This window comes from Lipophrys pholis (assembly GCF_963383615.2).
Source record: "Lipophrys pholis genome assembly, chromosome: 15".
NCBI classification, from domain to species: domain Eukaryota; kingdom Metazoa; phylum Chordata; class Actinopteri; order Blenniiformes; family Blenniidae; genus Lipophrys; species Lipophrys pholis.
Window position 1 is genome coordinate 14,843,285 of NC_137642.1, and position 16,223 is coordinate 14,859,507.

The following is a 16,223-nucleotide window of genomic DNA, read 5'->3' on the forward strand; positions in this document are numbered from 1 at the left end:
GGGTTTGTTATTGCAGGAAGTGAAGATGGCGGCTCAGTCGATCATCTCAGAGTCTGTGCTCGGATGGTCAATTTTCACCATTGTTCTGCTGGTAAGCGAACGCAGAGCTGTCCTGTCGCCTCGCGAAGTTCCAAAGCGTCAGAAAAAAACAGTTTTAGACGTGTCAGTAATGAAAGAAGTGGTTTAAATCTAAGTCATGCGTTAGCGGGAGCGGCGCTGCTCCAGCGTATTGACGTCTATGTGGGATTTAGCTAACTTTAGCTGTGGCACGCTTACAGCTTGCTGTTTTATAATCGATCAATGTAGCTTTGAGTTCAACATAGAATGTTTCTTGTACAGGTGTCGTGACTTGTGTATCGCACATTGTTGCGTAGCAGCAAGCCGATTCACTTGTGGCTAGTTATTACACTTGATTTGTTATTGTCCCTCGAATACATTATTGGGATTAATAATTTAGTGTTGCCAAGTGGAGCAGGCAACCCTCTTTACCATCGGCACTTATAACACAACCTGTTTGATTCGTTGAAGCACAATTAGTGACCCACTTAGAGAGAGACTCGAGTGGTAGGCTCCTTAAATGACTGTCTCAAAGTTGTGTGGCTCGTTAATCTGCGGCCCAGTTTAGCACTCATTACATCAGCTGTCACTCACTGTCACATGGCTGAGTCTGAGGCTCTCGGGGAGAATGCCCCGGTGCCAATAACCCGCTCTGTGTCTCTCTGCCCAACGCTGGCATCCATCTGATCTGAAGGTACCTTTCAATAGATCTTATTTGGATGCAAAGTCCACGTCATTACCTGGCAAAACAAGCGGCTCGAGGCTTAAAGCGGTGGGCTTTCAATTGATCCTGGCGGCTCCTGATCTGAGCAGAGCAGTGTTTGTAGTGTCCTCTTCTCACAGCTCGTGTGCCTGGAATATAACCTTGTCATTTTGGATTTTTGGCCCCTTTTACCCCACTTCATTGCCTAGTCAGTTTCCTGTCCATGGCAGTTATTCCTTAAAATACATATATTTTTGGCATTATACTCTATCTATCTATCTATCTATCTATCTATCTATCTGTCTATCTGTCTATCTGTCTGTCTGTCTGTCTGTCTGTCTGTCTGTCTGTCTATCTATCTATCTATGTATCTTTACTATCTATCACAATGCCTATTGAAGCCATAGTATTCTCAAGCTTTGTGGCTTAAAAGGAAGTCAAATATTGGGAACACAGTGTGATGAAGTTCACACAAGTCTATCACTGTAACTCAGATCAATTAAGCTTAGAATACATGTTAAATGTTGTCATGAATATCATTGTATTTCTTTAAGGCTTTCTGCCAATAATGTCCTCATTCTATAAGAATTTCAGTATTTTGGAGTCAATACACTGTATTAGACACCCTGAAAACATGTGGAGATGGCATTAAAAATAATATCCTATACTAACTTACATCATTTGTATCTAATTTTACTGTGTTTGGTGTCATAGTAATATATTCTGTTGCACAATTACTAGATCTCGCTAGGATATACTTTTATGCATTATGTGTTCACATGGCATTATCATATTGTAACAACTGTTGTTTTTCCCCCCCTGTTTAGGTAATCCTAGCGTTCTGCTGGATCTACATTCGGAAATTTCAAAGCCGTCAGGAGAGCGAGGTTGTCTCGACTATCACAGCAATATGCTCGCTGGCCATCGCTTTGATATCGTCTGCACTTTTACCAGTGGACATATTTCTTGTTTCATTCATGAAGTATTCTAATGGTACTTATAAGGTTAGTTTTCTGAAACCCTTTAACATTTTCCTTGATGTTAAGATGTCATTGAAATTGGTTTTGTGTAATCCTAAAGCAGAGCTCATTTCATGGTAGTATTTTTGTGCTAAGGTGCTGCTTTCGATTATATCATTTCAAAGATTTAACAAAGTGTGCAATGGCACCTTCATTTGAACAGCAGGTAATTTGCTGCTTTGTGTGATTTGCAGTGATTGTAAGAGAGTATTTGTATTATGGTGCCATTTAGTCACAGTCATGTTAACATATGCGAAAGCCATTAACTCATCAGGAACACAATTAAACACAATTTCTTCGTGATTACACCATTCAACAAGAAAGATGCATCAAAGGAAGGGACACTTCCTACTGAAAATACGCAATACTAATATCACTGTTAAATTTTTAGATAGTATAATCTCAGTGAAACTTTGACCTGGTTAGGTGTAGAATATATAAACATTTTTAAATTTAACATCTGATCGGTTAAGTATTATTTTAGCTTTTAGCTTCGTATTGTGTATCTTATTTTCAGGCAGCTGCACAAGAACATGTTCTTGGGCTTATTTTTCAGAAAATGCAGGAAATGGAGGATTATGAGGGCCAATTTTTCACATCTGTGCCTGAATAAAAATAGATTCAGACAAAGGCCTGACAACCCCACCCCCCCCTTGTGGTTGTCAGTGTTGTGTAATTTTCTGTTTGTACCTAAATTTAGTTTTTGAACCCGGAAAAAAATCAAAGTTGTCAGATAACCGCTGTGGCCCACATACTGTCAGCTCTATAAATATTTGGACATTGACACCATGTACAGCATTTTGGCTCTGTACACCACAACAATGAATTTAAAATGGAGCAATCAAGATGTGCTGTAAATGTTGAATCTGAGTTTTAATTTTGAGGGTATTTACATTAAAATATGTACGAACACTTTAGGAATCAAATCACACATATTTGTGTAATCACCCTTAAACTCAGGCACACCTCCATTGTTTCACATCACAACTATTCTGTTGATGCACTGAGCCAAAATTCTATCCAGATATTCATGAACCTGTAAATGCTAGTTTGGCATGCTCTAACCTGTCGGGAGTTCTGGTGTCGTTCAGATGTGTGTTACACTTTGAAGTCTTGTGTCAGTATTTCGTGCAGATTTTTAATCTAAACTTTGATCATAAAACTGAGCCTTATTTACACCTTGCACGTTTGCTTTTCTCTCGGCAAAACCCAGGAATGGGCCGCAAACAACGAGACCAGAGGTCAAATTGAAGACACTGTGTTATATGGATATTACAGTAAGTGCATTTTTGATTTTATCTGTAGTTTTTGTATTGATAAAACAAAATGTATAAAGAATATGTTTGAAGAGGAGCTTTTTTTTTTTTTTTTTTGTTGCATAATACTGGGACATGTTCTGTTCTTTCACCTCAAACGACTTACCTCTGTCTCCTCTTCGAATTGATGGTAGTGCCAGCTCAATTCCAATAACACCCGGGGGCCTGACTCACCCACACAGTAATCCTAAAGGGTTAGCAGTCTGACTCCGGGATTCGCACCGACTCTTTGTATCCCTCAGCGGTGACTCATTTTCACACAGGTCAACTCTGGATCTGGGTCGTAACTTTGGCTGCACGTCTGTGTTACTTCCCTCGGGGCTGTGTTTCATCCGCAAAATGACTTGAGGACCTTTTCAAAGACTATTCAATATTGAGAATCACTTCTAGACTGTATTATATTCGCATACCCTGATGTGATAAAAAAAAGAAAAAAATATATATTTAATTGTAATGAACTGAGCCAAGAAGATGAGGAGCCATCAGTGGTAGTTCTGTTGAAATATTAGACAGTATAAAAGTCTTTTTTCACAAGTTAATGTGATTTTTTTTGTTTTTTTAAATGGTGCAAAATATATGAAAGTCACCCCCGCTCTGGTGAACTGTAGATGTCTAAACGATTTCACTTCACTGCGCCGTTGCTTTTTTATATATATTTACTCATGTCAATGCAATTATTTACAGTAGTTGACTTTTGTTTATTTTCTTGTCTTACCATATCTAACATGGATATGTTTTTGTATGCATGATATATATTCTATGTTAGACTCTTTTTTTCTCTTTTTGGCCGTTACAGCTTTGTTTCTCCCTCTGGGGCCATTAGCTTCATCATGTATGAAGTCTGCAGCTTTGCATTTATTGATGTTGCATGTTTGTTACTCATGCTTCATGTGAGGATGGGACATTTGGAAGGCTGCTGTGCTTCAATATCTGGTTGGTTGGAATTACGAGCATCATTTTTACAGTTTTTGTGAGTCGAATGTACGGGTCTGCTTAATTCTGTTGTGGCCAGCCGCTTGGCAGACATTTAAAGGGAAGTGCTTTGCTCTCTGGTTTGAGATGTGGTTATTAGTGGTGCCTGTGCATTGGTTTGGTTTTTATTCCACATGAAGAATCTTATTAGTTAATGTGAGCTAGGTAGGTCCAGTTTATCTCGAAAAATCTAGTACACACACACAGACTTTAAGTAATAACAGTGTCGATTGTTTGTTGTTCTAAACTAAAATTTACTGCATAAAGTCCACCTACATTCTTATTTTATACCATCCAGTTTCTTGATGGGCACGCTTGGTTAACAGGTTGTCGGATAAGTTAGCTCTACTTTTTTGTGAGTCATGAACTATGGAGGCCCCTTTAGTGCTGATTTCATCTTGATAAAAAGAATAAATTGTTTAGCAAAGCTGAGTCTAAAAAAGTAATGCATCTTTTGTCACAAATTGATCATTATCTTAATATCAAAATGGAGAGTATACATGTCTCTGCAATAAATACAAAATGACAGGATTTTAAATATGAAGAAAATGTGTAATTAACTGCATTTATTTTTGAAAAATGTGTGTAACGGCATGATTGCAATTATTGCATTTACCCTTTGTAACATTTGAAAAAGATAAATGGTTTGACAGAGGAAGAGGGCATATCACGTGTTGACTTAACATCGTGCTGCCCTTTTCAAAAACCACTGTGGCCGTCTGAGAGTTAGTGCTACGTTCCACAAACAAATATAATCGAGCTGCTTTAATTTCCTCCGTGGAAGTCTTTAGGCATCACTTCCCAGGGACACTTGTGTGGCTTGTAGTGATTGTCACATTTCGCATAGAACCCCCAAAATTGGAACATTTCACTGGCAGTGATGCTTCGCTGTTGGCTGGTGGCACACTGCGTTGCATCATTAGCAGGTTGGTCGAGGATGCAGTCAAGCATCTTTGACTCATCCAGCTCGATCCCCTTGCTGCAAGAGACAGCAGGTCCAGTTCCCATATTTGTGTGCAGTTCCAAGCCATGGTGACAGTATCTGAGCCGTTTTGTTGATAGATTTCAAACTGTAAGCTCCTAGTGTCACTGACATTTCCCTGTCATTGTTATGTTGTAGCTCAATGTGAGTTTGTTGCCTTTTTTGGGGGGGGGATGTCTGTGTTGCAGATTCAGTCATGCCACTGACACTAGATCATGCGTTTTCTAACAGATGCTGGCTTAAAATCTCTGTCAGCAACACTGTTACATACCGTCTGTTCAAAAATGCCAAATGCAAGGACAACAAGCTGTCTCCTTGCCCAGACAGCGCAATCAAAGAAACCACTTCCATGGGTTTAATGGCATCTGAAAATTGGCTTTCACAGACCATGAAGACTGCATGTGAATCCTGCATTCAAGCGTCTGAAGAATATTGTCTTCTGGATGCATAAATATGTTTCCATACATGAGATTGATTTTCTTTTGCGCTATGTATAGGTGCTATTAGACATCCTCTTAAATGGAAAGTTTGCTTTTGAGAGATTTTAGGTATGAATAATTCAGTAGTCTTAGTCGTCGGCACAGGGCTGAGTCTTGTCAGTAATTTAATTCATTTAATGACCCAACTGCCAAGAAACAGTTACACTCAAGAAATTTGTCACACATCAAAAGAAAAGCACATGTAGTTGTTTTGGTAATTGGTTTATTATGTATGGCTCTGTCAGACTTGAAGGTTTATGACTAGATCCTCACTCACTGGTCCTGTCGTTGGTTTGAGTGACAGCTGAAGATGCACTTCATTCTGCGGTGCATATTTTTCCAAGCTTCTCCCAATATGTTTTATGCTGTTCGTTCAGCGGGTATTAAAATTTTTTGTACAGACGGCTGAAAAAAAGGAATTGAAAGTCTTTCCAGCTTCTTTATCCTGCATAGGGTTGCGGGGTGCTGGAGCCAATTATGGCTGACTGTACGTGGCCCCGGCCACATGTGGACAGGTCTCAAGTCCCATCATTGGGCAAACACAGAGAGACAGACATATTTGTAGTCAGCAGTTGGCATCAGAAGCATGTTTTTGGACTGTGGGAGAAAACAGGAATACTTGGAGAAAACCCATGAGCAGGGTGAACATGCAAATGCCACACAGAATCCAAAACCGAGACTTGAGCTGGGGACAGATTCACTGTGAGGAAGGACAAAGTACAAAAGCATTTTATTTTGCTGCTTTTGGAGAGAGGTCGTGCAAGAGCATGGGGAGGATTTTACTTGTTTCCTTTGGGAAATGCATGAGCACGTTTGATCAATGAAGAGTGTTTCAGAATCATTAGTTGTTATTGATAATATACCGCATGCCTGGGAGTATTCTTCTGAAAAACACTGATACATCGCAAATGTTTTTTAACAGAGCAAATACATTCAATTGGTGAAGCTTTTAAAGCTACTGTGACGCGGTCGTCAGTTCACTGCACATGTTATGCTGTTTGCTGTTATTCCAAAGCCGTCATTATTATAAGTCATTTTGATAGAGTATTGCTCTTGATTCAGTAAGCATAGACTGGTACATACTTCACTGATATATTAGTTTATGGAAAATGCACACACTTTCTGTTTGAAAGAATGAAAATGAAAATACTAATAAACATATTTTTTGCCCTATACCATCGAACTCTTGATGTGTCTGTAGATAGAGAGAGAGAGACCCCACTCTGGTGTTTTCTTCTTCTTCTTCTTCTTCTTCTTCTTCTTCTTCTTCTTCTTTTTAATGGACATCACATTATGATTTGCCAGTAGGTGGAGACCAAGCTCCATGTGTACTGTGTGCACAGCCTCCTCACAAATCTAACCTTTTAGGTTGAATTTTTCCTTCAGGCCACGTTTGACAGCGCTGTCCATTTGTCTCTTCACAAATAGTATAATTACCAGGTTGACAGAGAGATTTCTGTTTCCTTTGGTGAAGCAAGTCTCTCTCCAGGGTAGACACATTTGCATTCATCGATGGCCACAGTTAATAACCATGTGCCTGTCCTTCATTATTAACACAATAACTGGAGGCATTTGATGGCTTTACATATGTGTCATTTGATAATTTGTCTAGCATGTAAATTATGTCGACTGGTGTGATTATGGAAAATCTATAGCTGGCATTTCAAGTGCATGTCTTGCAGCGTCAATCATTCCTTTGCAGGACAATTAGGATGAGATGCATTGCAGCATTTTACAAATTTTGCACCATTTTAGTGTTTGTTTTCTTTAAACACATATTTGACTTTTTAAAATGTACTTTAACAGAATGACATTTTTCTGTTCACAAGAAAATCAATGGTAGTGATTCTTGTTGTTAGTAGGCCATTTTGCAGCATTTTATTCATTAATCTCAGTTTATATTTAGGCTCACTGTGTCTCTGTTATAAAATCTGTGTTACTGTGTCATGTGACGTGTAGACAGTATACAACAGAAGTATAAGTAGGTCAAGTAAATGCATTCCAGCCATATTACAACATGGAAAAGTATGTTTTTATGAATTCATGAGTGCAATCAGAAGGAGTTCACATGGTAAAACGACAGGAAGATGGCAGTTCCACTAGACTACATCTCTAATGCTGTGAAATGGAAGGAGATTCTGTTTGGAAATAAAATGTGACCTTTTAATCCCACCCGTTGTTCAAAGCTTCTACATGGTGTAATTTTGGATACACCATACTTTTAACTTGACAAAGGGCATGAGTATTTGCAGCGCGAACACCAACTTCCTTTCCAGTGACCAAATGCCTATTGAGGATCTTTGATGACCCCCCCCAAGTTTGAAAGCTTAGCCTTTCAATCTCCGGCCTCTGTCCATTTATACATTTCCTTGGACTCAGTACTTCAAAGCAGTGGTGCATAAGACCCTTAAGCAACAGGGCAAAATACCCTTGGGCCCTTTAAATAAATCATCGACTTTCTCCCTGCCTTTTTATTGCCATTTGTAGAAGTGAAGCGCAAGAGGAACTCGCCATCTTGGAAATAGCAAACGACTTTCCTTCACTTTGGGATTTTTGCCCACCTGCATGTGCCGATTGAGATTCATGGAAAGGCTGGAGCTTCTTTTAGGAGGATTTCAGAGAACGTTGACAAATTGTAGTTTCATTTGGAGAACAGACCTTCAACAATTTGAATACAGGCAAGTGAGTACACATGTAAAAAAAAATAAAAAATAAAATAAAAAAATTTGCTGCGGTTTGTAACTCCACACTTCTACCTTTAAATATTAACTCACATTTCGATAGTGGACAAAATGTGAAGCCTGAGGTCACCTGTCTGGGATTTGATCCTCTAATAGTATTATAACTTGTATAGCGGGGATAAAAGTGAATACTTGCAAATGATTTACAAGGACTTTTGAGATTAAATCTTTTTTTTTTTTTTTTTAATTTTTCCAAATTTATGTGTAGAATCGGTTGACACGCATTACAAAATTACTAAATTCGTCACCAACAGAATTCCAAACAAAACTGACAAACAAACAGAAACAAAGGGCTGTTTGTGTGCGTGTCTGTCAGAAGTCGTATGTTTTAAAGGCATGATTAATTCTGACAGTTGTCATGGTGATAAATAAAGTAGAGCTGACATGTGTCAACTGGGTTATCATGCATTGAGAGATCTATATACATTTTAAATGTTCTACATTCAGAATGAACTCTTATAGTAACATAACACACTTTTTCACTGTACATATGAAGTATTTTGAGTTGTTTCAGTGATAAAATGTAGTCAGTTTAGCTGAGTTACATTCCTTCAGAATCATGCAGTGGTTGGCACTGTTTAGGACAACTTGGTGGTTTGCTTGTTTCCTCTGTTCGTTGGTGACTCTCTGGGGCCTGCCCCACACGAGAACGCCATTTCACGTAAATGCACCTTTTTTGGCCGTTCATCCACACGGGGTGGCGTTTTAGGGTCCAGACATTTTTATTTATTTTTTTAACACCGGGTCCCAGAATGAGAAATTTTAAAACGCCGGCTTGGCTGTGAGGTGTGGCGGATTAAGACGCACATCTTTTTGAGAACATCGGGGAGAAAACAGATCATTTTGGCTCATGTGGACAGGGCCTTAATTGTGTGTGTGTGTGTGTGTGTGTGATTGTGTATATGGGTGATTTTGTGACATTGTTGTAGGCAGAGGATGGATGGTTGGATGGATAGCAGTACAGATATGCTGCAAACTATGTGAATAATCGGAGTCTGAACAGATTAAATGAGCTATACTGGTGCTTGTTGTGGTGTTGAGACACTGGTCTTTTTTGTTTGTGTACAGTATTGGAGTGGCAAAAGGTTAATGCTATTTCTACTACAAACTGTTAACGCTGCTTCTGCTTATATCTTTAAATAGAAAAATCATGAAAGACATTAACTTGACATTATTTTTTTTGTTGTTTTGTTTGTGTTAACATGTTTGAGATATATAATAATAAACAATTAACCCACAGCAGCATGCTCACTAGTTGTATGAATGTGATTAAAGATATCAGTTCAATGCCATAAATTACATTTAGACAGGCTAACATACAGTATTCTGTTGTTTTGCACCAGTTATGTAATATGATACCTGTTTTTCAGAGCAGCACGGCCGTCATGTTGCAGTTTTTTGTACTGCCAGTCAAATTTAAGTTGCATACTCACCATTGGGTTAGCCCATGTTTGGCCCTCTAAAGAGGTTGCCTCCTTGATGTTTACAGTAAATAAGAGTGCACGCTCGTGGTGTCATACTGTTCAGCAAGTGGCTGCAGTGTCAGATATTTTCATCTGTCTCGGGAGAATTCTTGTCAGACACTGTGTTGTTGTGACAATTCCCACATTTACCTGTGATGCATTTTGCTTGTTTGCAAGGAGCAAGTGTCCTGGTAAACGGCCAGTGAAAGCCCAGGTCATAGGTCTGGTGTGTATAATTAGAACTTTTATGTTGCTTAATAAATAGTAACCGCTGAGTTAGAATCGATTGATACAACAAAGAGGTAAAGAACTAGTACCTGATATTTCCACAGCTGGTAGACTGTAGACTTTTATAGCAAAAGATTCTCCGAAATCTGTTGCTTTTGTTTTGATTTTTGTCCAACGGGAATTTACACAACACACGAATCCACACAATATATGAAGGGTTAACAAGTTTTTAATTATTTAGTCCCTTCTTCTTGTCACTTGGATGAATGTGCTAAACCCTGGTCCCTGGTCAGGCGTTCTTCGGGGGATCTCATAGAGCGTAATGGATGATTCATTGTAATGCAGTATGACCTATTCTCTCAGTATGTTAATATTCATGGTGTTATGATTAATTTTACCCATTGGTTTAACCTGCAAGCATATGCGTGCGACTGCATACTGTGCATGGTGTGCATTTATAGGCTCCTGGCATCATCCTCAACCCAGTTTGTCTGGCTGTAAATGAGTGTAAATGGATACCTTAGTGGAGCAACGAGCATGTGTTTATTGAAAGTAATGCCCTGTCACAATCACAGCTGGCAAAAAGCAAACCTCCACAACAGTGACGTTCCTTTGTTTGTAACACAGAGAGAGAGGGAGCGAGAGAGAGAGAGAGAGTTTGTGAAGTGCAGCTCCTTTCACACAGGGCCATGCTTGTATTGCTTGAGGCCAAACATTCTTCACTGATATGAAACGGTTGTTTTCCACATGTACATTGAAGTTGAAGTGCGATACCAACGTTATGGATTAAATGGTTATCAGACGCAAGTTTCCGATTTGTTGTTCCCACCTCAACTTTGTACTTTCTATTTCGAAAGTCACATCTACAGTTTATCATGCCTTAGCAGCATTACTTCGGGGTGTACAGTTGTTATAATGTGTGAGCCCAGATCCTGTTATTCAGTTATCAGTTAAACTCTAATGCTCTCATTCTGTTTGAGTTTGGTGATTTTGAATCCAGGCTCAGCTCATACTTTAAATGGTGAAGCACGGGGATCAGGTTACCGTAAATGTAGAGAACAGCTAACAGATATGCTCCGTGGAAGTTGTTTGCATTCATACACATTTCCTTCAGTTGTAACTTGTGCTAATGATTCACATTATCACCTCAGGTGGTATTTAACAATGCCAACTATGTTGCTGAACACATCTATGTGACATGCTTTTCTTTTAAGTTATTTTGGGGTTGTCTGGGCTTTGTGCACCCGCATCCATTTGCTGCGGAGGGAAAAGCCCCCAGCCTGAAATAAAATCTCTCTATTTAAGTGTTTTTGCCACAACTCCAGTCTAGGAATTTCTAATGTAGCTGGATGTTGGTCTTTTCTCTCTAAAAGCTGCAAGTACCAACAAAAAGCAAACAAAGAGACTTAGATCAGAGACAAGAGAGGTTCTTCTCAAAGGACAGGTGGTTTGCGTCCACTCCTCAGGGAGAGCGGCACCAGCTTTAGCAAATGAAGCTGATGAGTTTTTTTAAATTTGTGTTTTTATTTTTATTTTGCCAGAACTGATTATTACTTGCTTTGTGAGACGCACTCAGAGCATTGGCAGGAGAACAACATATTTTCCCTCTAAGTGAATCAATGTTTCAGTGCTGTGTGTCATAATGTGAAGAGAAAAAGCACCACGGCTTGGTTCACCAAGAACTCGTGTCGGCCCGTCTTATCATTAAAAGATGAGAAAAATCTGTGGGGGGGGGGGGGGGGGGGGGGGGGGGGGGGTGGGGGGGGGAGTCCGGGTTGATATTCACACTTCACGAGTCTCCAGATTTGTTTTCTGGATTTTTTTTTTGCAAAGAACTAATGCTGTAAAACAAAATGTATGTAGAAGTACTATACACAGTACTGATAATCAGACACATGAACATCTTTAAGAAGTACATACTTATTTGCTTGAGTGTTTGTAGCTTAATAGTTCCTTGCAAATATTTCCACAATCACGGTCCAGACCATGAAAAGGCACTTGTCCAAACCTAGGTACAAAACAAACCCTTCGGGAATTATAGGTGGTAGCTAACAGAATTTAAAATGGATGAAAACATTTACCCAGCATTGCCTAGTAGATGCAAATATAACAGTGGCTTTTCAATGAGTGTGTTTGTCATTTGTTGTTATTATCTTGATTGTCCCACAATTTGATTCATTGTTCATTTGCAAAATACCTCAAAGTGACTGACTCGATTGTAAACAAACCCCAAGTCAAAGGAGGAAAAGCTGTAGCCCGGATTCAACCCCTTTTCTTTCCCCCACTCTAAAGCTGAGCTAATATTACTGCCAATTCCTGCAGCTTTTGTCAGACTAAAATTGACCTTTCAGAAGTTGTTGACTGATTATTATTATTATTATTTTTATTTATTTTTTTTTTGGGGGGGGGGGGGGGGTGAAAATGTGGTCATGCTGCAGAGATTGCACTTACACCTGACTGAGACCATTGGCCGATGCGATTACACTCACACGCTGATGTGCTGCGCATGCATCTTGCATGAACCTGAGCTTTCCCAGTGCAGATGAGTCATGTGGATCCAGATTTCATCTCTATGCCAAGTACAAATGGGATCGTAGTGTAGGTTTCATCTGTCAGTTATGAGACACCATTACAAAACATTGTGACTTTAATACATCACAGGCAATACTGAATTGTCTGTTTCTATAAAAAAACAACTATATCTAATGTAAGTTTCTCAACAAGATGTCATGGGAGATATTCATTAAAAAAAACACACACACACACTTCAAATAATGTGCTAAAACTGTTTCTTTTCTCAAATCCACAAGCATGCTCAAGTGATCAGATGTTACTGGTATTAAAGATGAAATATCTGGACTGCAACTCCACGAAAGAGATTCGAGAAGGGGACTGAGCACACAACGTCTGGCAATTAAAAACCATGCACACACACACAAAAAGTGAAAGCAGAGTGCTTTCCAGTAGGCTTATCTGCAGAAATTCTGCCACATCATGGGACTTGGATGTTCTGTAGTTATTTTTATATCAGATACTGCTGTCTTTGGTTAATGCTGTCTCTGTTCTACTGTTTCTCTAGCCTCTTTGGGCAACTGCACTCTTTCACATGTACATTTTACGCAGCATAAGCTTTGTGGGCCTCGCTTTGATTCGTAATGTAGCCGGTTAGGTTTTCATAAATGTGCAGTTTTGTGTGAGAATTGTGAGTTACTTTCGTTCATCTTAATCTGTCTTATTGGTTTCTCACTGGAAATGAGTCTGAACGTATGTGCTCATACATAGAGTGGACGGATCTTGGTTGACCGGTGCAGTTCCATTTAAGATTTATAAACTAATATCACAATTAAATAAAACTGTCCAAAGGGACACATTGACTGCTCTTAAATAAGTCTCATTTGTCTCCTTTATCTTTAGCAGACATCCATAAATTCACATATGGTTTTTGTTGTGACGCAACAAAGAAGACATCATAAACAGAGATGCTATTCGATTATGGTGTTTGTCTAACGCCCGAGGAGGGATTCCACAGCATATTCCTTCCTGAGATGTTTTGATGTGAATTTAACATTGCCTCCAGCCAGGCAAGTGGATGAAGAGGGTACATCTTAACTACAGTGATATTAAACTTGCATGAGGGAACCATGCTTACTCACTAAATCTCAAGAAATATACAAATAACTGTAATTTCTGTACCTTTAATGCGCCGTACTTGACAACAATGACCTATAACGTCATAATATTGTCTCATTGCAAAACAATCAGGTAGAGCAAGTTTGAACACACTGATGTGGAAAAGGGGTTATACTATTTCATTTTTAACAACATTCAGAAAGTACCCAATATTAACTGAATGTGCCGCAATGCAATCATTTACTGACTTGCTGTTGTTTTTTTTTTTTTGCTTCATATCCACACAGCTCTTTACTCCATCATACTGTTCTGTGTCTTCCTGTGGATCCCCTTTGTGTACTTCTACTATGAAGAACGAGATGACAACAACGAAAACAAGTGCTCAGTAAGAACACACGCTTTGTTTTCAACACGCGGGAGAGGCCATGTGCTTTGATGTAGGAAATTCAGATTTTATTCAGGTGATTCATGTGCATCGGACAAAAAATGTATAGGAATAACATCCTGAGCATGTCATGAGTGCATCTTTCATTCATCTGAAGTCTCCACAAGTTGATTTGTTTCGATTTCTTTTTTTCTTTTTTTTTTTTGATGTACAATGAAAGCAAATGTCTTTTGCTCTATTTATTTAGATTTTTTTTATTTCTCTTAAGCAATTTACCTTTAGGACTTTGTTGAGGTTCTTTTGGTGCTGCTGCTTTCCACATCTAAAGAATACATGGTATGAATATAGAAATGTGCTATTTTCCCTCAATTTTGCATATTATAATGAAAGATTTTGTCCTTTTACCGTCACTTTATGTAATACATACATTATATTTTGAAAACTAATTCCATCATATTTCCAAATAGATTACTGTTATCAGCCTTGCATATTGATGGCTTGAGAAAATGGCTTAAATACAAAAAGACAATATAAAAAAAACAACTGCAGTTAATAAGACTTCAAGCCAATTTATTCTATGGGGATTGGAGATGTACAACACAATGAAAATGTCACAATTGGTTGCTTATGTTTTGCAAGCAAAAGCAAGTTGTGGTGCAGCAAATAGTCACACTGTTAAACCTTTCCAGATTTTTTTTTCTCCCTGCCTTTCTTCAACTTTTTCATCATTCAAGCAGTGGATTGTAGCTCTTCCTACTGGTCACCTGATAACATTTTAATCCTCATCTTTAGAAGATGTGTTAGCAAATGATTACAATATTGAGCAATTACTGAGTACCAAACACCAGCTATCGCTTTGTGCCCTCCCTCCCCTCAGTGTGTCAGGTTTGAGCTGACGGAAGCACTTTTTAGTCCCAGATAGGAAGGTCTATTGTATTGCTACTTTAAAAGCACCTTGAATAGCATTAGGAGTTGCATGTTATCTCCACCAGGTCAAACTAGGATCTACACCGACTCTGTATGGCTGCCGCACATTACAGTCACTCACTAAATGGAGTCTGACCCCGTTTTCCCTCCGTCACAATGAATCATAATATTTCACTTCACGGCCATGATTGACCAGTTTAATTTTTTTCTTTCATTACAGCAAGTGAAAAACGCTCTGAAGTACACAATTGGATTTTCCATTGTCTGCGTGGCGCTCCTTTTAATTGGGTGAGTTGGCGACACGGACGGTTTCTTGTGCCTCAGTTCAGCAGGTAAACGGGACGGGTGCGTAACACGATGAGCCTTTCAGCGAGTGAATGTCACATATAGATTTTCTTTTTTTTGTCCATGTAAGTTTAAACTAGATTCAGTGAATTTTACATTTACAAGGAATATTGGATCCTTTTTTGACATCCGACATTGCGGCTGAAAATATGTCCTGTCACCGCATGCATGCTCAGCCACCGTCTGTTTATTTTCAGGTTTTACAGTGGCTGTGTACAGTAGCACCGGCACCACATAATTGATTTCCTTCGCCGCCGTGACAGCGACATACCTTGTATCCAACCTATACGATTGAATGCGTTCTCTCAACCATTAAATGGTGCCATGGAAGAAGGCTTATCTGCTCTGGGAAATTAAAGGACACATGACTATACCTTTTTCCAGACTAAAGTTTTGGACATTTTTATAGACAGAAGCAATTTAGCTTTTTTACCCCATGAACTGGAACTATTGCTGCTTTGTTCTGGCAGTTGTTACTTGGGTTCCTTGATTCTCTTCAACATGATAGCTTTTGTCCCATACTGCTACTGTACCACCAGGAGACGTAAAGTCATCAGGTGCTGTCTGTTGACTCAGAAGTTTCTTCCTGAAACTTCCTAGACTTTTTTTTTTCCTCCTTCTGTTGTAACTGGCAAAGCTACAAACTCCTGAAATTCTCTGTTATTTCACTGTTACAGTGCTTTTTACCCCCCCGGGCTATTATACTGTCAAGACATTTTTTAGTCTCTGTCGATACTTCCATTTTCTGTTATTGTGAAAAACAATAAACACCCATTCACATGCATTGATTGCTGGTTGATAGACTAGTTAATATAATGAAGCAACCTCAGCAGGGAGCAGATCACAGTGATAGTAAATAATACAGTTTTAATTGCCCTTAAGACTTTATTTGGTCCACCTTCTCTTTGAAGCCTGGCCATACGGCTCTACAACAACTGCAGACAGACCAAAGCAAGAACTGGCTTCTTTGATATCC

At 39.0% G+C, this 16,223-nt stretch overlaps 1 protein-coding gene across 2 annotated transcripts in view; it reads left to right on the top strand.

Annotated features, from left to right (window-relative positions):
• lmbrd1 (LMBR1 domain containing 1) overlaps window positions 1-16,223 on the top strand; it is a 59,755-nt gene continuing 43,532 nt past the window's right edge. Inside the window, exons 1-5 of one of the 2 annotated variants that reach the window (XM_080481560.1) lie at window positions 1-91; window positions 1,588-1,764; window positions 2,993-3,056; window positions 13,878-13,975; window positions 15,123-15,190. In XM_080481560.1, coding sequence (XP_080337686.1) covers window positions 26-91; window positions 1,588-1,764; window positions 2,993-3,056; window positions 13,878-13,975; window positions 15,123-15,190 — 473 coding nt within the window. In that variant the 5' untranslated portion in view covers window positions 1-25. The remainder of the gene's footprint in view (window positions 92-1,587; window positions 1,765-2,992; window positions 3,057-13,877; window positions 13,976-15,122; window positions 15,191-16,223) is intronic. The other variant, XM_080481561.1, reaches the window with a different exon arrangement.